The sequence below is a fragment of the Scardinius erythrophthalmus genome (genome assembly GCF_964197995.2).
Source record: "Scardinius erythrophthalmus genome assembly, chromosome: 8".
NCBI classification, from domain to species: Eukaryota; Metazoa; Chordata; class Actinopteri; order Cypriniformes; family Leuciscidae; genus Scardinius; species Scardinius erythrophthalmus.
The window spans coordinates 44,380,342-44,405,846 of NC_138228.1; the positions used below are offsets into that span (position 1 = coordinate 44,380,342).

General features: G+C 36.5%; 1 protein-coding gene and 1 long non-coding RNA gene across 2 annotated transcripts; both read right to left on the bottom strand.

The window, feature by feature from the left end:
* Nucleotides 1–3,847: 3,847 nt before the first annotated feature.
* LOC308694988 lies at nt 3,848–8,210 on the bottom strand. The gene is made up of 3 exons (XR_014030653.1): nt 8,158–8,210; nt 6,420–6,566; nt 3,848–4,129 (listed from the first exon to the last, which is right to left on the bottom strand). It is a non-coding gene; the product is annotated as an uncharacterized lncRNA (long non-coding RNA).
* A 183-nt stretch (nt 8,211–8,393) lies between these two features.
* On the bottom strand, nt 8,394–24,999 carry pld3 (phospholipase D family member 3). The gene is made up of 12 exons (XM_081372109.1): nt 24,770–24,999; nt 23,296–23,366; nt 23,071–23,121; nt 20,623–20,783; nt 20,251–20,431; nt 16,320–16,437; nt 16,064–16,191; nt 14,435–14,632; nt 14,098–14,237; nt 13,175–13,337; nt 12,338–12,437; nt 8,394–10,054 (listed from the first exon to the last, which is right to left on the bottom strand). Exons 2-12 carry the CDS (start codon nt 23,320–23,322, stop codon nt 9,867–9,869), a joined length of 1,455 nt encoding a protein of 484 aa, XP_081228235.1. The 5' UTR covers nt 23,323–23,366; nt 24,770–24,999; the 3' UTR covers nt 8,394–9,866.
* Nucleotides 25,000–25,505: the final 506 nt, after the last annotated feature.

Here is a 25,505-nt window from a genome sequence, read left to right on the forward strand (position 1 = left end):
CAGATGTTGCAATTATTTGATGTGCTGACACGAAAAACTCGCAATTAATAAATCATTATTTATTATTTATTATTCATTATGGTTTCCATGTGTCCTCAGTTTCCCTTTTCATTCTGTTAGTCAGTTTTTTAATATTCCCTTGTAGCTAAAAAAAGTCCTTAATGACATCATACAGCAGGAAGTGACATCATTTTCAGCAGGAAAACAACACTAGCATCAGTAACTATTAGCTTGAGGAATTTATGAAAACATCATTCTATTTAATATAATTACAATACTCTTAATTTAAATTTCTTTATTTAAAATTAAGATGAACTAATTAGCAAACAGTTGATGGGCCATTGACTTCCATTGTATTTTTTTTTCCTACTATGAAAGTCAATGGAGCCTAAACTGTCTGGTTATCAACATTCTTCACAATATCTTCTTGTGTGTTCAACAGAAGAAAGAAATTCATACAGATTTGGAACAACATGAGGGCGACTAAATGATGACAAAATAAAAAATTTTGGATGAACTATCCCTTTAAGTGTGAACTGAATGTAATGTTTTAGACACTTAATTGCCTGCTTACAATTTAATAAAATGTTAACCCTAACAGTGTAAATTTATTTTAAATGCAACTAGTTGAATTTAAGAGTGTTTTTTGGATGCAAGTACATCTATATATGTAATTTCATAGTTACTTCTATTGTCTTTGAAATATGCCTGGCAAGCATTTTCTGTAAACTAAAATATACTTTAATGTAATTTCTATTGAAACGTGTATGCCATGTATTTGAAAAAATATGTAATTAAACATTTGTATTGATGAAGTTGCAATTTATAACATTTAAAATATATTAACTAAGTCAAATAATATATTTTACATGCATGTTAGTCAACACATCAAAGTAAGCGTACTTCTTTAAAGCATGACAAAAGATTATTAAAACATAATGATTTAAAATGTAACACTTTTACAATGTCCTTGTTACACATTACATGTATTAATAACTATAATTTATGCATGATTACATGCAACTAACCCTAAACCACACCCTAATCCTAACCCTATAGTAAGTATATGTAGTTTATAACTCAGTACTTAAATGTATAATAACACAGTATAACTAGGACACCTTAAAATAAAGTCTAACCGAACATGTTTTAAAACTGTACTTAAGTGGTCTTTTATTTCATTCATATATAATTTTAAAGTACTTTCATGATTTGAAGTATACACTACGAGTGCACATTCAACACAATTAAGCGCACTTGTTTTTCTCAAGGGCTATTGTTTGAGCAAACGCACCTGCATCTGAAGAGGGTGTCCAGGTGATACGGAAGATCCCTCGCAGACACTCACACATGGCTCACACACACTGAACACGCATCACACGCAGCGCTACTACGGGTCAGGCCTCGGGCCGGGTCTCTGTGAGCAGATCTCCTCCAGCGAGCGTGAAGGGGAGACGGGCACTGACTCGGGAAGAGAGGGCAAACACATACAGGAGGAGGTCAGGGATCCAAACAGAGAGTGTGGATTCGGCTTTCTTTGTTGGGGGGCATGTTGGTGTCAAAAGTGAACGAGAAAAAAAAGAGATGGATGGACAGAGGCCGACAACAGGGAGACGGGACAGAATGCTGCATTAGCTGGCACTGAGAGTCAGCAGTTTGCGGGCCCTGACTAAAGCTCCTGCCTTTTGTTCATCCGTGCGGCGGCTTTAGTCTCGGCCTTGTTATCGGGCTTAGTGAGAAACAGCTATCAGGGCTTCTGTCAGACAGAGCTCAACTGCTCCCACAATATAATTAAAAGAAAAACACATTCCCTCACACGCAGTCACAAATAGGCCCGAACAGGCCCAGGCCTCTGCCAGCACCCCTCAGCACATGTTGAAAATGACTAAAAACGCTGGCAATTTTTTACATAGTAAATGCTATGGAAGTTAATGGCTTCTGTCAACTGTCCGGTTAACAACATTCTTTAAAATATCTTCATTTGTGTTCAGCAGAAGAAAGAAACTCATACAGGTTTAGAACAACTTGAGGGTGAGTAAATGATGACAACATTTTTGGGTGAACCATCGCTTTTTAGTAAATGCAATTTCATATTCACTTGGTTAAAGTCTACTGCCGAACATTTATGGTATGCCTGGAATATGTAATTTCTATTGAACTTGTATGTCATATATTTAAATATATTTGTACTTGCACTTTGGTTGTAAGTTGCAATTTAGTACATTTAAAATATATTCTAGGGCGTCATATATTGACGCTTTTGACATTTCGTCGACATCGAACGCACATGGCACCCTTTAGCGTCAATATGAGACGCAGATAGATATGGGCCAGAAGGCGCCTCCTAGCGGTCTAACCCTAACCCTACACCAGACCTAAACCTACCCATAACCGAACAAAGCTCTGTGCGTCTCATATTGACGCTAAAGGGTGCCATGTGCGTTCGATGTAGACGAAATGTCAAAAGCGTCAGTATATGACGCCCTAGGATGAGAATGCGTTGCAAATAACACACTATAATTACAATTCCACAAGTACTTAACATGCGTTAGTTAACATATCAAAATGTGCACTTCTTTAATAGCCTACGTGACAAAAGATCATTAAAACACAATGTAAAACTATTAATGACCTTATTACGAAGTGCACTTTTTAAAAGTCTCAAAAACATGGTTTAAAAAAGCTGATGTCACAAACTACCTGGTAACCAATCAGGTCAACGTGTGATCGTCAAGGAGTGGATCTCTGAGTGAGTGGAGGCGGGGCTAATTTGCATATACTAAATGAGACAAGGGTGTAGAGTTACATTCAAGGCATGAATACTTTTTTTCCAAGGAGAAAACGTTTAAATATGTAATTTTGTTGATCAAAGTTTAAATTATGAAATTTTGGTGATCAAAGTTTAAATTATGTAATTTTGGTGATCAAAGATGAGTTAAGGGATACAATTATTGACTAGAGGGACTTTAAGATTTGAAGCACACTGCAAGTGCACATTCAATACACTTATATGAATACATAATAATACAAAAATGGCACATTTTGAACAAACAGCCTCCAAATAAAACATGTTTTGAACTGAAGCAGCTTGAATAATCTTAATTTTCCCCACATTAGAACCACAGAATCCAGTAAACATATTTATAATTCATGCTCATGCTCTTAAAAATGCATGATTACCTCGTACAACAACTAAAGCTACATTTTTGGAGTACAGGCCTCTTAGTAAGACCTTTGTACATCAGCCTTATACAAAATTAAATTGCCCAAAAACGTTATCATTCTATTATGCTGAACTCAGCCTCCTCACTACTCTAAAAATACTTGATGTACACTGCCTTGAAAACAAGATCCCTTCTGAGTTTTGAGCAGAATGCATGCTGTGAATTAATCCTGTGTGTTAATCCTTTGACAAGTACGATCACAGCAAACATTCAGATGTGTGTTTGTGCCGCCGCTGAGCCAGAGAGTTGTCATGTACAGGTATGAAACAGCTTCAGTCTTTTCACCAACACAGTATCGTTATTTTTGTCACAACAATTCATAATATCACAGAACTTATGGGATAGAAGTGTATAGTTTGTATAAACGCTGATGTCCATGGTAGATATTAAAATAGAGTAAATCATCTTTTGTAAGTAACTTGATGCTTCAAATAAAGATTGCATCGTTTCACCAGTGGCGACAAGTGACTGTTAAAAAATGTATGTCAGTGAATCATTCATTCAAGATATTTGTTCAAAAACGCTGATTCATTCGTCTTTGAGTGAATGAATTGAATTCATTCAAACCAATAATAATAAAAAAAAAGCATTCATTCAAATGAATAAAACATTTTGCAGCAATAAACATTTTGTCAAAACAAACAAAGCAATAATTTATTTAACAGGACAATGTATTTACAGTGACAATGGCACAGAGAGATACAAAAAGTGACGTGTTCTTTACAAAACCCTTTGCACAACAGTTGTTTTGAATTACAATATGATAAAAGATCATTCTCATAGATGAAATGTCATGTTCTTCTTTTATGCACAATCAAATGTTTATCCCTAATACATATTTACTATAAACAACAACTTCCATATCTTCATAAAAGCTGCCTTTCTGTCCATTCTCACTGGGTGTCCTGAAATGAAAGATTAGAGAGGAGATTGATTAATTATGAATAAGAAATAAATGAAAAATTATGAAGAAATATATCAAAACACATCTGACAAAAGCGTACATGTCAATTAGACCACCAATTTAGATTAGGATCTCATGTAGCGTCATTTTGAGGGTGTACAACCACCATCTATATGTGCACCTCCACCCATCTTCCCAAGGGTGCCACACACACACACACACACACACACACACACACACACACACACTCTCTCTCTCCACTCAAACACACACTAGTTCTGTCGAGGCGACCCCGGCAGCAGAGGTTACTCTGCGAGGTTTGGGGAGATGCTCGCGATTGCTGTCTGCACCCTCGTCACCGCACCGGCCCACTGACAGGACCGGCTGGTAATTAAAGTGCAAGAGGTTTCACGTTCACACACACACACACACACACACACACACACACACACACACACACACACACACACACACACACACACACACACACACACAAACACACACACACACAAATATTGGAGATGTTGATATGCTTGAGAACCCAAAAGCTGTAGATTGATTTGTTAACATTGAGCCCTTAAAGGGTTAGTTCACCCAAAAATGAAAATTCTGTCAGTAATTACTCACCCTCATGTTGTTCCAACCCCGTAAGACTTTCGTTCATCTTCGGAACACAAATTAAGATATTTTTTATTAAATCTGAGAGCTGTCTCACTCCTCCACAGGCTTATGGACACTATAACTTGCTGGCCCAGAAGATGTATTAAAGACATCGTTAATATAGTCCAAGTGACTCCAGTGGCTCAATCTTAAGTTTATAAAGCGACGAGAATACTTTTTATGCGCAAAAACAAACAAAAATAACGACTTTATTCCACTATTCATTTCCTTCTCTCTGGGCCTCGAGTCTTTTCACGTAGTGTAACTGCGCAGCGCTTCTGTGTTTCACGTCACCACGTAGGCTCACTATTGGCCGACGCTGGTCATGTGTGTGATACGTGGTGACGTGAAACACAGACACGCTACGCAAAAACACTACGTGAAAAAAACTCGAGGCCCAGAGAGAAGGAAATGAATAGTGGAATAAAGTCGTTATTTTTGTTTGTTTTTGCGCACAAAAAATATTCTCGTCGCTTTATAAACTTAAGATTGAGCCACTGGAGTCACTTGGACTATATTAACGATGTCTTTAATACATCTTCTGGGCCAGCAAGTTATAGTGTCCATAAGCCTGTGGAGGAGTGAGCCAGCTCTCAGATTTCATCAAAATATCTTAATTTGTGTTCCGAAGATGAATGAAGGTCTTACGGGGTTGGAACAACATGAGGGTGAGTAATTACTGACAGAATTTTCATTTTTGGGTGAACTAACCCTTTAAGTAAGACACTTAAACTCAGTTTACTCCAAAAGAATGGTTCCTGTAGTCAAATGTACTGTTAGTCAATTAAAAATAATGTGTCAGCTTGATGAATTATGTCAGCATGAAGCACATGCACACATTAAATCATAATCATAAACATGTCCATATTTATACACTACCCGTCAAGTTAGATATTTTGAAAGAAGTCTCTTATGCTCTCCAAGGCTGTTTATTAGATCAAAAATTCAGTAAAAGTGTGAAATATTATTACAATATCAAATAACTGTTTCCTATTTGACTATAAAATATAATTTCTTTACTCCAGTCTTCAGTGTCACATGATCCTTCATTTGCTGCTCAATAAACATTTCTGATTATTATCAATGTTAAAAAACAGGTCCAATTTTTGTGGAAACGGTGATAATTTCCCCCCAGGATTCTTTGATGAATAAAAAAAGCTTTAAAGAACAGCATTTACTTTAAATAAAAAATCTTTTGTAACATTATAAGTGTCTTTATGCTCACTTTTGACCAATTTAATGCATCGTAAAATTTCTTAAATTAATACTTTTGAGCGGTAGTGTATCAGTTTCCACACAAATATGAAGCAGCACAACTGTTTCCAACTTTCATAATAATCAGAAATGTTTCTTAATCAGCAAATCATCATATTAGAGTGATTTCTGAAGGATCATGTGACACTGAAAACTGGAGCAATGATGCTGAAAATCCATATTAATTATACCAAACTTTTGACTGGTAGTGTATGTGTAAATATATAGATCCACAATGGTCTGGACCTGGAGTGGGAATTTATTTCCCAAACAATCCCATAGAAGTCAATTGTTGCCTTATTAAAGTGGACCATGGGCACAGCAAAATAAAGACCTCATGGAGGTCCAAAAGTGTCTATGATTAAATGTAGACAGACCTAAGATCAAAACAGAGATTTTAACGAGGATTTAAAGAGTAGGGTGGTGAGTATAAACACAGGACGTCCTTGCAGTGACCCTCAGCGTCCATGGCAGTGTCCAGTCAAAGACACACCCTGACAGACCACGTACATCAGCTGGGCTGGCTAGTGATCGGCACAAAAATAAACAGGTTGGGTCCGGTTACTGTCTGGCATTATATTCTGTAGCTTTAATATGGACAGTTTATAATGATGGCCGATTGAGCAATATGCTTACATATTTATAAATCTGTGCAATGGAGACTGGGAGTTCAAATAACTTACATTTAGGTACCCTTGTGAAAAACAATTATACTTTAGCATCAAATTTTACAAAAAGTGTAGTGTTTAAATAGTGGCATTTTATTTAATTAACATTATTTTAGTTTTTTATTTATTTATTTGAACACCATACATGCACATTTAATACAATTAAATGCACTTCTTTTTCCACAAGGGTACTCTGAAAAGAGTTTGGTCGCATTAAATGGGATGTAGAACATTAAAATAACCTACATTCAACAAAACAGTAAATATGTAAAAAAAAAAAAAAAGAAAAAAATATATATTTATTGTTTTTGTTAATTGAACTTTTAACTATAGAGTTATCAAGTACCAAAATCTCATTTAAATTAGAATTCCTTTGTATTGTTAATGGAATATTGAAGCAATCAGAACCCTAAAGTTTGCGATAGCTATTTCTTCTCTATTGTGACGTATATTCCAATAAAATGGATAAAAATTAGGGCGGGACTTGTTGGATCGTTGTGGTTTCCTATTGGTCGATGTCATGTGAGTGACAGGTTGCCCCGCCCTCGCGCGAGTAAACGCCATCAGAGAAGCGATGTCAATGCAAGAGGGAGGAATTTTTTTGATTAAAGATTATGAGACATGAATTGTGATGATGTGCATAGATGAATCATCGTCGATAATAAGTACTGCAATATTCAATAAAAAACAAGAATGGTTTATTTTGATTTAACGCTATTTATAACCTTATAACAGGACTGAAGCCGCCAGATTTGCGGATTATACACTGCCCTCTGGTGTAGCTGAAGATATGCCAATGCCAGACAAAAGAAGATTTTTAAAACTCGAATGAACTGTATTTTTCCCCAAACATTAGTAAAAGAGGCAGAACTTTTTAGCGTTAATAACATAATTGCCAATACAAATACGCAAAATGAATTATGCATTTTGTATTATAGCTCGTGAATAACAATTTTAGAGCGAAAACCAACAAGTGTCTAAAGGCCAAAACAAAAGGCATTCACTTCGGCGTCAGCGTGATTAATAATGGTAACAATGGTCAGTGTAATAATCGGTTAATCATCTCACATCCCGTATAACTTATGTTGGCTAGAACAAACGCGACTTTACATTCAATTTTCATTGTGAATGGATGAAAAAAAAACCTGAAATAATGAGAAACACCCACCCACTGCTCTCAGATTAAATAAAATGAGCCATAACACTCATATAGTGTGTCATATATTATATAGATGTGTGAACCATTGTGTCATTTACATTATTCCCAATGTTTTAAGTTTGCACTTCTTTAAAATAATTCAAACTTTCCAGTTTCTCGGTGAAATCGACCGGGCTGGACATATGATAGTCAAATATGAATGACCTTGGAGACTTTGTTACCCAGTGCTGGGATAAAAAAAGCTTATATAAATGATCTCTTATTGTGTATTCATGAGAGAAAACTCACCGCCATCTTCAGCTCCTTCTTGCGCTCCACCTCCACAGACGATCTCATCTCTTCCAAAGGGATTCTGACAAGTCCCGCCCTCGATTCATCACTCTTTGCTATGGTTGGTAAGGCTCTGTGAACGACATCTTTACGGTCCAATCGCAAACTACACATAACTCATAGTAACCAATCGTAAACAAAGAGGCGTGGTTTGCTAAATACTGGTGGCAGAAAATAACGGACAGAACACGGTCCACGAGAAATGTCCATTTATGGAAATGCAGCCAATTTTAAAAATAGACATAAAAATATGATTGGAACTAGTTGTGTTGACAAATAAAGTACATAACTTTCTGAACAAAACTGTTGAAATTTAATAGAATGGAGGAGAATGGATCATGCACATGAATACTTCAATAGAGTTTAAATTTATGATTATAATTACCTTGTCAAAATATGAAATGGCATCCCATTTGTGAGTTATGAAGGCACAAAGTTGCAGTTATCAGAATAATGAACATACCATGCACTTTACATCGCAAATGGGACCACAATGGTTTTTTTATTCTAATATGTTTAGAAAACAAAACAAAAAGATTGTGTACTTATGACTTATTTCATGGCATTCATGTTAAACCTGTCATAAACCGTTTGAAATATCTCGTGCCTTTATAAATATCCCAATCAGTTTCCAGCGGTATCCATAATAATTTTCAGCATCAGACAAAAGAATTGCATACATGTTCTTGCAAAGGCCATAAGCTACTACAAAAATGATGCAATATTAATCAAATTCCACATTTGAACAATGTCAAGTCAAGTCATCTTCATTTATATAGCGCAATGTCAAATGACTAGAAAATAAGAGTTGCATTGTATCAAGAGTTATACATGTTTTTATGTTTATTTAAAACCAATTTACAACTTAAAACATTCCTCTCAAAGAAAAAAATGAACTGAATTTAAAAAATAAAACCCCCCAAATGTCTGCAGATTAACAGCCAATAAAGTGTGCGCATTTTTGAAAACACAAAAAGTTATAAAAGTTAAAACAAGCTCACACATCCCTCATTATTGCTCTCTATATAACGATGAACAGGTCTGATAATGAATCATCTACATGGGCACTCTGTGGCATTTTCACTTCCAGATTTAAGACCTAATAATAATAAAAAAGAAACCATCATCACAATTTCTAACCCAACAAGTCCTGAAGCCCAAGTGCTGCTGGCCAACAGTGCTGACATAACATGGCATCAAATTATACTTTTTTTTTTTCTTTTTTTTAAATAAAGACTACTTCAGATGTACAGGACAGCACAAAGCAATTATTCAATGATAAAACGATTCTACCCGAGACACTACAGGCTGAATACATGTTAAAATGATTGATCAACAGGAAGGCATTTCTGTTAAGAGGTATTGCATGCCATTTAAAAGACATTTTGTGCAAAACATATGCAAAAAGTATTTATAATGCTATTATTATTATTGAAAAAATAGGTTCTTTAACTCCCACCTCTTGTTTAGTGCACTTTTATGAGTGCAAAAGTAGCTCATGGCAAGATGATCAGGGGAGGAGGTATTTAAGAGCCCAAAAATGGAGCATAGATCAGTGCTGTACATGCCCTGAATACCATACTTCAAATGCCATCAGCAGTGTGTGTGGCACAGCACTCAACAGCGCCACCTGCAGTGTGAAGGCCACAGCACAGACACAGCCCGGACTAGCAGACCACTTTACGGTTGGTCCTGTGGTTGATGTCAGTGCTGTACTGAGAGTCCCAGTCCCTCTCAAACACTTCCTGTAACTGCTCCTGGACAGTAGGAGCTGTGGACTGAGCTGAAGTCTGGTTCACCACTAATGCAGAACCAGCGGTGTTCACAAAGTAGTCACCTGACCAGTTAGAGGTACCTGGAAAGTATGGAGACAGAATATCAGTATAGCAACAAGAAAATATTCGGTCCCAATTTATATTGAATATCTTTAACTACTATGTACTAACATTTAAATTAATCATTTGATACAATGCACTTGTGAACATGTTTTTTTTTTTTTCATTGTATTTATATTTAAAAATACCTGCATGTAATTACAGCTATAACTAGATTAAAAAGTTCGTCGAGACAAACTTTAAGTTGGCTTGAGAAAGCCGGACCAAGGATTGCATGAAGAAACAGAAGAAACTGAGACAGACTAAATCCAGAAGAACTGCGGGAACGTCTCAGAGACGCTTGAAGAAACCTTCCTGCAAAGCTACAGTACTGTGAAAAGTACTAGAGGTCGACCGATAGTGGATTTTACCGATAACGATAGCTAGGTTGGGCCATACTTGCCGATAACCGATTAATCAACCGATAGTTTTTCAAACTGATACTGGATAAAAACAAACATAACACTCCAAGTAAAACAGTGCTGAACTTTATTATAAACCTAATAAAACTGTATTGAACCATGAAAACATGCTAAATGAAATAAATATATAATATGAATAAATATTGAAGTCAATAAAAGACATTCATTCAAACTGAAACAAAAAGTAATACTCTAAATAACAAATAAAACCAGTTACATTCAAAATGTAACTGTTTAACTGTTCTTTTTCAAGCCAACTTAATGAATAAAAAAGTAACAAAATTTGATCAGTACTACTAATGTTAGCGTCCTCTCAGCCTTGAAGGCAAACAAACATACTGTTGTGCTATTCTTTCTCTACTAATGCAGCATTTAGTCAACAAATGAATCACTTTATAATGATATGACAAAATGTACTGTATACATAGGCTACCTTTTAGCTGTCGGTGCTTTAAACGTGCGTCTGATGTCAGAGCTCTCCAAGCGGCTTGTGCTCTCAGTGCAGTGCAGCACGCAGAATCACGTGTCGAAATAAACAACACGAGGCATCAGCGATAGTTTTTATTACACCTCTAGAGGCCGCTCTTGTACTGCATGATGCCAGCAGACCCTTCTCAGCTCTCCCTTACTGTGTAATGAATGACAGCGCGAGCTTCTCAGCCGCTCCAGCAGCAGACGCAACCAGGAAAAACTATCGGTATGTATTTTTTGTGATAACGATAGTTCCACCAATCAACTATCGGTGCCGATTAATCGGCAAAACCGATGAATCGGTCGACCTTTAAAAAGTACTGGCACTTGTTAAAATGCTGTAAAGTGAGAATGCTTTCAAAAATAAAATCACAAATTGAATTTATTTATGATGTAACTTCTATTAACTAATTCAAATCAATATATGGTGTAACGACCCTTTGCGTTTAAAACGGCTTTTGTCCAGGTACACTTGCGCATAGTTTTTCAGGTAGCTTTGCAGGAAGGTTTCTTCAAGTGTCTCAGAGACGTTCCCGCAGTTCTTCTGGATTTAGTCTGTCTCAGTTTCTTCATGTAATCACAGACGGACTCGATGATGGTGAGATCAGATCATACCGGCTGTTGTCAGATCCCTTGTGCATACACAAATCTCACTGGATTATTACAATTAATGGCAAAAAGAATGTTTGGAAATGTAAACTGATATTTCCTACTGACACACTACAGCAGAAGACATAAATAACTGACTTAAAAATTATTCTTTTTTTTGGGGGGGGGGGGGGGGGGTGTAATCATCAATGTATCGTTATCGGCCTGATAAGAAAATTTGGCCGATATATTAAAGCCGTTAAATAATGGATTATTTCCGTTAGCTGAGTCACTTCATATGCGCACTGTTCGCCAAGATGGTTTTGAATTGCATGAAATATGATTGGAATCACTTTAAAAAAGGAAAATACAGTTAAGTGCAACATGTACAGGGCAAGTCTAATGGTAAAAGTCTAAAGTTTAATTGTGAGACTTTTGTTTTTGTAATCAGATTTAGATTTAATCGGCCAATATATAGGTTATCGGCTTTTAAATGATCGGTATCGGCCAAAATATTGCTGCCTCCCTATCTAAAATAACCCACCCTTAGACCTAACTATCCCACCAAACCTGCCCTAGCCGTACCCGTTTCTCTCCGCTATAGCAGTTAAAGCGTTTTGCAATACAACGTGAACACAATAAGTACATTGTACCTACAACTTGTAAAAGTTGCAAGTAGGCTACATAGTAGTTGCAAAGTAACAGATCATACAGGAAAATGAATTAAGATATTTAGAATCTAAAAATGTAAAAACAAAAAAGTAAGTAAAAAAAGAGTCACACCTATATAAGCAACCTTATCTGTGACCATGTACTTGTTATGGTTGACTCTGGCAAAGGGAATCTTTTTCTGTCGAGGGTCAGATGGCACAGTAAAGATTTTCTGTGAGGGGGAAAAATAGGTTGTATTAGCTTATTGCAGTCATACACAACTGTTTTTCAAGAATTAAGGGGGGGTTCACACTACACAGGGGTTCACATTACACCTTTAGCTCCATTCATAAGCATGTGAATGCGGGAGTCCGGAAACACAAGCTCAAGCAAAGAAGTTCTGCATTTCACTGCGGTCAAAAGTTCATGTATGGTGCGACCAATAGAAGATTACCTTTCAGCTGAATGAAAAGAATGCAAAGTTTAAATATGCAGGATTGCAGCGATAAAGTAAAGTGGAGTAGATTTCATATATTTGTGTCTGTAGATATGATGTGTGCTCAAAGTCTAGTGTGACCAAGGCTTTATTCAGAAAGGATGCATGTAAGAGATCAAAAGAGACAGTGAGGACTTTCACATTGTTATAAAAAAATATTGTAAATGCTGTTCTTCTGAACTTCATATTCAAAAAAAAAAACCTGCAACTCAGCATATTAGAATGATTTCTGAAGGATCATTTGATCACAGGAATGAATTGCATTGTAAAATAAAAATATTTGACTATTTTTGATCAAATAAATGCAGCTTTGGTGAGATTTTTAAAAACATTACAAAATCTTACTGACCCCAAACTTTTGAACAGTAGTGTGTATGCAACGTGAATAAATGCAATGCAACACAAGGTATGGCCGTAACATTCAGACCACACAGCCTGTCAAACACTTAAAGAGCAGTCCTGACGCCACTCACCACTTGAACGTCCAGCTTGTTCTTGTCCTGTAAGGAAGCGAGCGAGCGGAGGAAAGGGAACATGATTGGGTTTGTGCTTTCCCAACAACTGATCAGCAGACGCACACGAACCCTGCGCTCGTAAGCCACGCGCCGCAGCTCGCCATCAATATCAGTCCAGTACCTGCGGGAAAATCAGCGAGAGCAGGGTTACATGATCTGTTACAGAGGTTTACTTTAGGAACATTTAACAGTCATACAACTCCATGCAGACTGAGACCACTTCACTGCTGTTCCTTTAAGACTTCTATGTGAATTACTGAGTCCTTAAAGCTTCACTCTGACTGGGAGAACTGAGATGCGAAACAGGAGGGTTATTATCATTCACTAAAACTGAAGCGAAAACCCTAAGAAAACAATTTTCAGTACTTGAAATATAATCAACTTTATCTGAGGTGAGTTAGAGACTGACTGAGACTGAAAGTAACATTTCTAATTTTCATTTAGTTTAAGTCAGTGCTATTTTTGTGTCATTGAGATGATTTTTTTGCATTTTGAATTAGATGTTGTTTATTTTTTCCATTTTAATTTTAATTCCAGTCTAAGCTTTTTGCTTATTTTTTTTTGCTAAATTTTGTTTACTTTTTGTGTACTTTTAAATATATATATATATATAAAATCAGGGGTGCAAACACATGTATGGTCAAAAAAGAGAGAGGTTTTAGGTTTTAGTTTCAGTTATAATAACCCTAGTTAAGCTGAAGTACTAAAATAAACAAACAAAAACAAAAACTAATAAAAATGCGGATCCCGGAGTTCCCTCACGAAAAGAATGACTGATTCAAAAAGCGTATGATATGCACATTTCAAAATGAAGATAGGTGCTTTTAGGCTGGTTGGTTATGAAACATGCGCAATGAGGAAGTGGAGAGTATTTTATAGACCTCTTGTGGCTGGAGAACTCCATAGTGGGAAGATAGTTCATCACAGCGATGTAGACAAACTGCTGGGCATCAGCGATCACACTGAGGATAGACTGCAGGTCTGAAGTCCGGCCCTCGGCGCACAATGAAGGAGGAGAGCTCTGTGTGACAGAACAACAACAGACGGTCCTTTAACTTCCTCTATCTTGACTCAAAATTGCCAAAGCAAACTGCAACCAGCAGAGTAAACAACACCAGAACGAGGAACAATACAAGCCACAAAAATTCCAATGACAGTGTTACATTCATATTTGACTTTGCCTTATTCCCTTTCATGGCTGAGCTGTGTGACTCTTACTGATAGATAGACACTGGCATCGGTCCCATTGAGTGTGAGCTGCATCGGCGTGTCCTTATTGTACAGGGTGGAGTATTTGCTGGGCCAGTGTGCAGGAACGGTCTTGGTCTGATTCAGGTACCAATAAGCCTCGAAGATCTTCCCAAGGTCCTCAGCAAGACAGCTGCAGTCATACACAACTGCACCCAGCTCCTTCACCTGAGCAGGGGGAACATATACAATATATACAACATATAAGATCACGCAGATGTGAAATATGTGAAGTATCAGTGACATTTCTGTAAATTCTCACAAAATGTACTAGCACATCTTTCCTCCTGTATTAGAATGTTGTTATTCATTACCATTCAAAAGTTTAATGGTTTTAAAGACATCTTATGCTCACCAAGGCCACATTTATTTAATCAAAAATACAGTAAAACAGTAATATTGTGAAATATTATTAGAATTTTAAAATAGCAGTTTTCTATTTCTAATATTATAAAACGCGATTTATTCCTGTGATGCAAAACTTAACTTTAGCATCATTTTTCCAGTCTTCAGTGTCACATGATCTTTCCAAAAACAATTTTAATATGCTTATTTGCTGCTCAATAAACACTTCTTCATATAAATATTGAAAACAGTTTTGCTGCTTAACGTTTCTGTGGATTTTTTTTCTTTTTATGGATTCTTTGATGAATAGAAAGTTCAAAAGAACAATATTTGTTTGAAATAGAAATATTTTGTAACATTATAAATGTTTTTACTATCACTTTTGATCAATTTAATGCATCCTTGCTGAATAAAAATGTAAATTTTACTGATCCCAAAGTTTTGAACAGTAGAGTAACTTTATGTAAATTGATCTATTACAATACTGTGTGTGGGTGGGCGATATGACCAAAATCTTATACCATGATATGAGTCATTTTATTTCACGATAACGATATACACCGCCCGGCCAAAAAAAACTTGCTGTTTGGATTTAAATAGACAAATGATTAAAGAGTCAGTGATTGAATCATTATTGCATTGATTATTATGTTTCGACCATGTTATATGTTTGGCAACAGTTCTTTTAACCATAATTGGTGGAGTGTGTAGCTTTTCATTCCTTAAACAGCCATGTAGGAAGACACATCATGGCTATATTCCAGGATGACAATGCCAAGATTCATCAGGCTCAAATTGTGAAAGAAAGGTTGGGAGAATGAAGAATCATTTTCACACATGAACTGGCTCCTCTCAGTCCAGATCTTAAATACATTGAGAGTCTCTGGGATGTGCTGGAGAGGTGCATAAATCTTTGGTCAAGATCTAACATAACATGCTAGAAACATAATAATCATTAAGCATTTGCCTATCTAAATGCAAACAGCGACTTTTTTTGGCAGTGTATATCACAATATAGTTATTTTTGCTTTAAATAATGAGGTTATGATATAAAAAAAAAAATTACACCATTAAAATTTCATAATTCTCGTCACCATTTTCAATATGAGTATATTGAACGAGTATATCGTCCACCCCTATTACTGTGTGCGGGGCATGTATGAGTAGGTGGGGAAGCAAACATTCCCAAACACTGATCTCAAACCATGTTGCATTTAAAGGTTATATGAAAAACTGACCACAAATATGACTGACCTGTGTTAGTGACCTCCAGTCCATATTTGCACTCCCGATGTAAACATGCTTTTTATCCACGATCCAGAATTTAGTATGCAGAACACCTGTCGTCAGCTCTCGCATGTTCACCAACCGCACATCAGCTCCTGTGGAAAACAAGACATTTATATAACACAGCATTCTGGGGTTTCTTCTAATGTTTACACCTCTGCGCTGATATATTTGATGTTATTTTTGTGTGGCTGTTGAATACCTCAATGTTACGCTGACTTACCGGAAGCGATCAGGAAATTAACGTCATCCAGAGGTTTTGTCTCTGACGGTTTATCGACTGCTATTCGGACAGACACTTTCCCAGAGAGCTGCCCCAATTCCTGCAGAATCTGCTCACCCTGAGACCAACAGATCACTTAGGTAAAGACCGTGTCACACCAAGCCAATGTAAAAGAACTAGCGGCGATGAAAGCTGAGTGTTTTGTCGCCTCATGTGGGTAAAAAGCTGCGCTGGAAACACACCAAAAGGACTACGGTCAACTAGCATGTGCGTTCTGCGTGTAAGGAATTAACTGTCTATATCAGCAGGTATCAATAACCGCGTTTCCATTACCCTACAAATTGCGCAAATTGAAAATACGCCCAATAGAAACACGTAAATTTAGCAAAAACTCCCATTTATCGGAAAAAAGTTTTTACGCTCGCATGAGGTGGTTTTTCAGGCAATTCAAAAAAGAAATATTTTGCAAAACTGCAATGGAAACAGTTTTTGCGCATTAACAGGTCACCTGACGTAGATGACGCGGTGTGTTTGGACAGAATACGAGACAGAGTTCTTTATTAAATTTGTAAAAGACAGAAGAATTACAGGAATACTGGATTCTAAACCTCAAAGAAATGACACAATCAAGACCTCGAAGCAGAAATGAGGGAGAAACACCCAGAAACACCTCATATGTGCCGCTCTCAAGTAGCCTATAAGGGTCTTTCCTTGCCATTAATGATCGGATAACACACATATGTCTCCTTCCATTAATAATAATGGCCAGTGCAGTGGCTGAGATACATAAACCTACCAACGTCCGTTGCTATGATTTTTGGAATGACTTATCGCGAGGAAAATTAAGTTTAGTCGCATAACATCGGTTAATGGAAACGCCGTCATTTCGCAATAGTTTTTTGACGACATTTAGAAAAAGCAAGAGTTTTGTGCAAATCTGTAATGGAAACGCGCCTATTATATATTCATCATTCAAAAAAAGTAACCGAAACTAGGACTACACATACAAACCTAAAACAAAACAGCGCTTGCTTATGATTTTGAAGTTAGAACAGCCTTCTGCTTATGCTATCTTGACTTTTTTGCACGTTTTCATCACTTTTGCTTTTATTCTCGTTCGCTAAGCTGAACAGCCAATCAGAGTTCTGTCTCTCAACGACAGCGCAGACGCCGATAAAACATCAATCAGCCAAAATACCCAAGACCTTCGGCTTGGTGTATCAGAGCCTTAAGACGTCGCTAACAAAAATGGAGCGCAACTGGAAGAAAACAAAACTAGAGGTATTTCGCATTTCATGGAAAGAGAGCTCAATTACTTACAGAGAGGCTTTAAAAGCTGCTAGATCTGCTTATTTTTCAACCCTATTAGAAGAAAATAAACATAATCCTAGGTATTTATTTGAAACGGTGGCTAAACTAACGAAAAAGAAAGCTTCAAGCACCGAAGTTTCCAAGCAACACAGCAGTAATGACTTTATGAACTTCTTCACTTATAAGATTGATAATATCAGGGACAAAATTATAACTATGCAACCGTCTACTACAGTATCGCATCAGGCAGTGCATTGTAGTCTCCCTGAGGAAAAATTTGATTCATTCGTTGCTATAGGAGAGGAAGAATTTACTAAACTCATTAAATCATCTAAATCTACAACATGTATGTTAGACCCTATACCGACTAAGCTACTGAAAGAGATGCTTCCAGAGGTCATAGATCCTCTTCTTAATGTCATTAATTCGTCTTTGTCTCTAGGATACGTACCAAAAAACTTTAAGCTGGCTATGATTAAACCGCTTAAAAAACGCAACTTGATCCTTCAGAATTAGTCAATTACAGGCCGATCTTGAATCGACCTTTTCTGTCAAAGATATTAGAAAAGGCAGTATCCTCACAACTGTGTTCCTTTCTTGAAAGAAATGATATCTGCGAGGATTTCCAGTCCGGATTTAGACCGTACCATAGTACCGAAACAGCTCTCGTTAGAGTCACAAATGATTTGCTCTTATCATCCGATCGTGGTTGTATCTCTCTATTAGTGTTACTCGATCTTAGCGCTGCATTTGACACCATCGACCACAACGTTCTTTTAAATAGATTAGAACATTATGTTGGCATTACGGGAAATGCACTAGCATGGTTTAAATCATACTTATCTGACCGTTATCAATTTGTAGCAGTAAATGATGAGATGTCTCATCGATCACAAGTTCAGTATGGCGTACCACAAGGCTCAGTACTAGGACCGCTGCTGTTCACTCTGTACATGCTACCCTTAGGAGATATCATTAGGAAACATGGCATTAGCTTTCACTGTTATGCCGATGATACTCAGCTCTATATTTCTTCAAAACCTAACGAAACTTATCAATTCACAAAATTAACGGAATGCATAGCGGATATAAAAAATTGGATGACTTGTAATTTCCTACTTCTAAATTCTGAAAAAACAGAGTTTCTAATTATTGGACAAAAAACTTCCTCACGTAATAATCTAGAATACTGTCTAACACTTGATGGCTGCTCTGTTAAGTCTTCGTCGTCGGTTAGGAACCTGGGTGTGCTCTTTGATACCAATCTTTCATTTGAAAGTCACGTGTCTAGTATCTGTAAAACTGCATTTTTCCATCTTAAAAATATATCTAAATTACGTCATATGCTCTCATTGACAAATGCGGAACAATTCATGCGTTCATGACCTCAAGGCTAGATTATTGTAATGCTCTACTGGGTGGTTGCCCTGCACGCTTAATAAACAAACTACAGCTGGTTCAAAACGCAGCAGCGCGAGTTCTTACCAGAACCAGGAAGTATGACCATATTAGCCCAGTTCTGTCAAAACTGCATTGGCTCCCTATTAAACATTGTATAAATTTAAAAATATTGCTGATTACTTACAAAGCACTAAATGGTTTAGCTCCGCAGTACTTGAGCGAGCTCTTAACGCATTATAGTCCTTCACGTCTATTGCGATCTCAAAATTCCGGCCAGTTGATAATACCTAGAATATCAAAATCCACTGCTGGCGGGAGATCCTTTTCCTATTTAGCACCAAAACTCTGGAACAGTCTTCCTACCATTGTCCGGGAAGCAGACACACTCTGTCAGTTCAAAGCCAGATTAAAGACACATCTCTTTGACCTAGCTTTCACATAATACATTATAGACTTCTATAATTTAATGTTAGGCTGCATATAGTAGGTCAGCCGGAACCGGGAACACTTCCCAAAAATCCTGATGTACTCGTTACATCATGAGAAGAATGGCATCTACGCTAATTTTAGTGTCTGTGTTTATCCCGAGGTTTTCCTGCAGCCTGCCGGATCCAGGCCGTTTCCAGATCTGACGAAGGACCTTCGCCTGGACCGATGACAACGCAGTGCTGAAGTGCCAACTAGTCTCTCCCTATGGAGGATCCCACTACCACTCTACAGATAAGGCGTTGTCGGGAAAATTCGTCTTGCGGTCCTACCCTAAAGCAACAAATAAAATATAATTCCTTATCAAAATTTATAAGGAAAGACAAGTATTTTGTTTAGGCTTGGCTTGTAGGGAATTCCAAACCTGCGTATATTCAAATGCACATAACTATAGAACCCATTCTAAATGCGCATGTGAACACCATCAGCGTTTCTCACAGGTTCGCGTTTAAAGTCTGTGTAGAGGGAATGGTGTCGTCTTAGCGGCCCCTAATTTGATAACAAATGATCATTGTGACAGAAGCAAATCAATTAAAACTAACTTTAGATGGAAATAACTAAACTCTGCTATAAAGCCAAAACAATCTCTGTTACCTTAAATTATACGCTTATCTCTGTAAAGCTGCTTTGAAACAATCTACATTGTTAAAAGCGCTATATAAATGAAGATGACTTGACTTGACTTGACAAAGCCTATTATTCAGTGAGAATTCAATAAACTTTACATCCAAACCTGATTAGCTGTGGCCTCGTGTGTGTGTGTGTCTTTATTGGTGAGAGTCCAGTAGAAGGCGGCGATGTCCAGACTGGTTTGAGCGCCAGATATAAGGTTGAGCCAGGCGTCATATATAGACTGGTGAGTGGTAGAGGAGTTAAACACTAAGCCCTCAGGAATACTCTCCACTAACACAATCCTGTAGATGACACATATCAACTATAGTTGGAAACAAAGCCACAAATGCAGACTTCATTGAAGGTGCAGATGTGAAACCCTGTGCTACGGTTTACCACATATACCAATTCACTACTAAAACACACCAAATAAAACACATGTTTGGCACAGAATAATAAACGACCCAAATAAAGGTCATTGGCGGGCGTCTACCTGCAGGGATCAGTACAGGTGTCTCTGACTAGAAGATGCTTCTGCTGTCCAGATGATTTAGAGGAGGAGGATGTCACCATCGGAACAAGCAAGGATTGGAGTGACAGGAGTATCAACAAGACTGTGGTTAGACAGGTGAGGATGATCAGACACCTGTAATACTAAACACAGAGAGGGAATATGTTCAAAACGCCTGGGCAATGATAGAGATATGAGGGATGATGTAGAGTTAACTGGCCATTACTAACAAAACAAACAGAACTTCATTCATATATTCTGCTGATTAAACAGATTTTTACTAAATAAATGGACATGTAATTTTAATTTTAATTATTTTATCAAAACAATGGAGTGAAACATGAGGTACAATGTAATTAACAGTAGTTATACACAGTATATCATTACAAAATCTGTTATTGACTAATATTAGAGATTGGACATATATCAGCTGACACTGGATATTTAGCCCTGCTAAGCTTTTCGAACAGTGGCTATTTTGCCTGAAATAGTAGTAACAATAAAATTATGCACATCTTTTAGATATTTTTTCATGTGTAAATTTCTCTCTTTCACTATCATTTGAATAATATTAGAGATTGGACACATGTGACCCTGGACCAAAAAAAACAGTCACAAGGGTCAATTTTTGAAATTGAGATTTATACACAATATGAAAGATGAATACATAAACGTTCCATTAATGTATAGTTTGTTAAGATAGGACAATATTTGGCCGAGATACGACTATTTGAAAATTTGGAATCTGAGGGTGCAAAAAAATCAAAACATTGAGAAAATCTCCTTTAAAGTTCTACATTTATGTTGGCGATTGTGCTGCATTCACTCACAAAAATAAACGTTTTATATATTTACGGTAGGCAATTTACTAAAAATCTTCATGGAACATGATCTTTACCTAATATCAATGATTTTTGGCATTAAAAAACAAAAATCGATAATTTTGACCCATACAATGTATTGTTGGCTATTGCCACAAATATACCCGTGCAACATGTGACTGGTTTTGTGATCCAGGGTCACATATATCAGCTGACACTGGATATTTAGCCCTCCTAAGCTTTTCGAACAGTGGCTATTTTGTCTGAAGTAATAACATAAAATTATGCACATCTTTTAGATCTTTTTTTATGTGTAAATTTTTCTCTCTTTCACTATCATTTGAATAATATTAGAGATTGGACATATGTGACCCTGGACCAAAAAAACAGTCACAAGGGTCAATTTTTGAAATTGAGATTTATACATAATATGAAAGATGAATAAATAAACGTTCCATTAATGTATAGTTTGTTAAGATAGGACAATATTTGGCAGAGATACGAATATTTGAAAATATGGAATCTGAGGGTGCAAAAAAATCAAAACATTGAGAAAATCTCCTTTAAAGTTCTACATTTATGTTGGCGATTGTGCTGCATTCACTCACAAAAATAAACGTTTTATATATTTACGGTAGGCAATTTACTAAAAATCTTCATGGAACATGATCTTTACCTAATATCAATGATTTTTGGCATTAAAAAACAAAAATCGATAATTTTGACCCATACAATGTATTGTTGGCTATTGCCACAAATATACCCGTGCGACATGTGACTGGTTTTGTGATCCAGGGTCACATATATCAGCTGACACTGGATATTTAGCCTTCCTAAGCTTTTCGAACAGTGGCTATTTTGTCTGAAGTAATAACATAAAATTATGCACATCTTTTAGATCTTTTTTTATGTGTAAATTTCTCTCTTTCACTATCATTTGTATAATATCTACATTTCTGTAAGAGAATTGATCATGCATTTGGGCCAGATTGCTGCCATCTGGTGAAAGTTCTAGATTGTAAGCTTAGAAAATACACATTTGGATATTTGTTTAAACATTATCCAACTATTATTTGTCAAACTTTGCCGTACATTATTTTTACATAATTTTTAAAATGTAAAATATTTGAATATAATATTTCACATTTTGCAGTAATGCTTACAGTCACAGACTCCCATTCATTTCTCTCTCTGTCTGTGTAAGTGTGTGAATCTTTTTCACTCCGGATGCTTTATAGTCTCCTTTATTTCTGTGTGTGTTTGTTCAACATTTTTATATTCATTTTATTCAACACATTTTAGAAAAAAATGCTCTGCATTAGGGTTTTTTGACCACAAACACCCAAACTGTGACTTTTTTTTATCATTCAGATTGTATCTCTAAAAAAAGCCACCAAGTATGACTATAATGATAATTATATTAGAGTCCATACCAGCGGACAATATCGTTCTGTTTATTATAAGCGCATGCTGCAGTTTATGTCGTCTGTTGCTTTAAATGCTCGAGCTCTTAAAAGCAGGATGGATTCTGATTACACATTTGAGCTTCAGCAAGAACCAATGAGGGTTATTCTCGTGCGTCAACGACCCATTAGGACAGGTTTGTTACCTTTTGTGAGCCATGATGTGCTTCTCCTCTGCATAGCTCCACATCAACCATCTGGAGCAAAACGTGAAAACAAAGGAATTGTAGTTAAGTTAGTACATTCATTTGTAAATTACAACCAACAGATAATGCATAAACAATAAGTGAATTTAAGGAGTGTGGAAGAATCACAATCAGTTTGAAAGCATTTAAACGAAGACATAAATAATCATGGAATGTATAATCTACCTTTTCGTACGGTATATCCGACTTCATTGCGTCTAGGAGGTTCACCAGCACTTTAGGAGGAAATACAAATCCTACAAAATACGAGATGAGTCAGTCTTGCTCTGGGGAATCTGTGTTCACGTGAGCATGTAGACTGGGTTGTGTACGTGTTTGTGCACGTCTTTGTATGTCGCCATTCACTCCTGTTCCGAGCATTTCTATAGACACAGGCCTTTTGCCAATTCATTATACAGAAAGAGCCAGAAGTCAGCATTAGTGGCTTCACTGAACAGCCAGATGACTGACCCATGAGCAGTCTCGATGAGCTGGGCAAATCTTTCACACGAAACTGGCATTCTGGGATATCATCTGACTTAAAAGTGGAAGTGTTTTTGAAGATGTAGAGAAAATGAAGAAATGTAGATGCTGTGCAGGTTATGAGAATCATGAGCGCAGGGTCATGTGACTGAGGTTCCTGATAGTAACGTGATCTAGATGTGGGGTTTTCTGCTGTAGTTTGAGTAATCGTGTTTACAGGAGGAAATGTAAGAAAAATGTCTGCCGTTTCATATAGTGTACACATTGCTTTTGAACTGCTTCATCAAGTCTAATTACTTTTCACTTTCCATTTTAATGGTTAACCCTATAAGACCTACTGAACACAATAATTTTGAAGGCCCCCAACATGATCAAAACTTTGATGAAAAACCTGTTTTACACCATTTTCTACATGCCTTCAGTCTTCTGATTGATACGTATTTTTAGCAAGTAAAATGACTTTTAGAATAATTGTAAAACTGTCCTCCAGGTCATGAAAGCTTTAATGGTAACATGTTAGCTAGTTAACTAATGAAACCTTATTGTAAAGTGTTACCACTTGATTTTTATAAAAAAATTGTTGAAATTTTAGTTTTGTTATTAAAATTTTACAGACTGCAGCAACTCAGGTTTAGTTGATTATCAATACATCATTTTTTAGAAAAATATTAAAATGTAATTATGAAATGGGCCTATGATACAACGTTTTTGATGAAGAATGTTAATGTGTTTCTCTTACATTACACTGCATTATGTTTTCCTCCCACAATAAAAACTACAGAGCTTTGACCATAAAACGAACTATTTAAATATCATCTTACTGGGACATATTTTCGGGAGATGTAACGTTAGTGTAAACTAATATTTATAATGCATTTTATGCAAGTAGTCTGCAATACTGATTTACATTATAAGCTATCAGAATTGCATATTACTTTTTGAACATATAATTAAACACTAAATTGCAATATTTTTTTACTCGTCTAGAAAATGCCGCCTAAGTTAGATAAGAACCTCACAGGCACAGCCATGCACAATATGTAGTATTTTGTATCCACAAGTGTATTATTCTACATCTAGTAAAGAACACATTAGTAGATGTTGCATGTATAGCCTCTGTCAACACAGCTGAACTTGAATAGTTGTAAAGACAAGGGAAAGGAAATGAAGGACATACCTGTGATCTAACAGCTCACAAAGCAAACCATTCCGTCTGAGGCGCAGCGGTATCTCAGCTATCAATGAGCTCGATTTACAGAGGAAAACAAGAGCTCTCTGTTCCAAACAACGAGGAGTAATCGGCGTAAACAAGGAGTACACTTCACTGTTTGCAGAGTACACTAGTCAGCAGCCCTACTCGAGCTCCTGGCGAGTTCACTGTCAATGTCACGTGATCACATTTTAAGTAACCTATGGGGGAGCGCCATGAGAGTGACGTAGGAGAATAAATGAACTTTAGTGTTATCTGTTGATGAAAACGGCATTCTTATTGTTATTTCGCGTATTATTATATAATGATTTGCTCTCTGGGCATTGTGTGCATTTAATTTGGAATATGAACCACATGGTTTTATGTAGATGAAAGCTAAACTGAGCTATGTTAGCATACTATATTACTTTTTTTCTTTTTTCAGTAGGCCTCGTATAATCCCAATATATTTTTTGACATTTAAGAAGAATATCCTTAGTTTGAACGTTTCCTGAAAAAAAAAAACACCTGTTTAATTTGTTTATTATTCGTTATTCTACGCAGTTCAGCAGCGTTTGTACGTCGAGTAGTTCAAGTTACAAACAATACATGTTTGACTGTGAACAAAATTGTAGCCTATGGCAGATAATGAACGACACTATATTTTATCGTTAATGCTGATATGTTTTTAAATTACATGTATTTGTTTTAGGAATTCCCTTCG

Coding starts and splice junctions, on each gene's coding strand:
- pld3 (XM_081372109.1), bottom strand. CDS start 23,322: ATGAAGTCGGATATACCGTACGAAAAG. Junction 14,633..16,063: donor ACTGGAGGTCACTAACACAG/GTCAGTCATATT, acceptor CCCCCTGCTCAG/GTGAAGGAGCTGGGTGCAGT. Junction 10,055..12,337: donor AGATAAGGTTGCTTATATAG/GTGTGACTCTTT, acceptor CATACTTTCCAG/GTACCTCTAACTGGTCAGGT.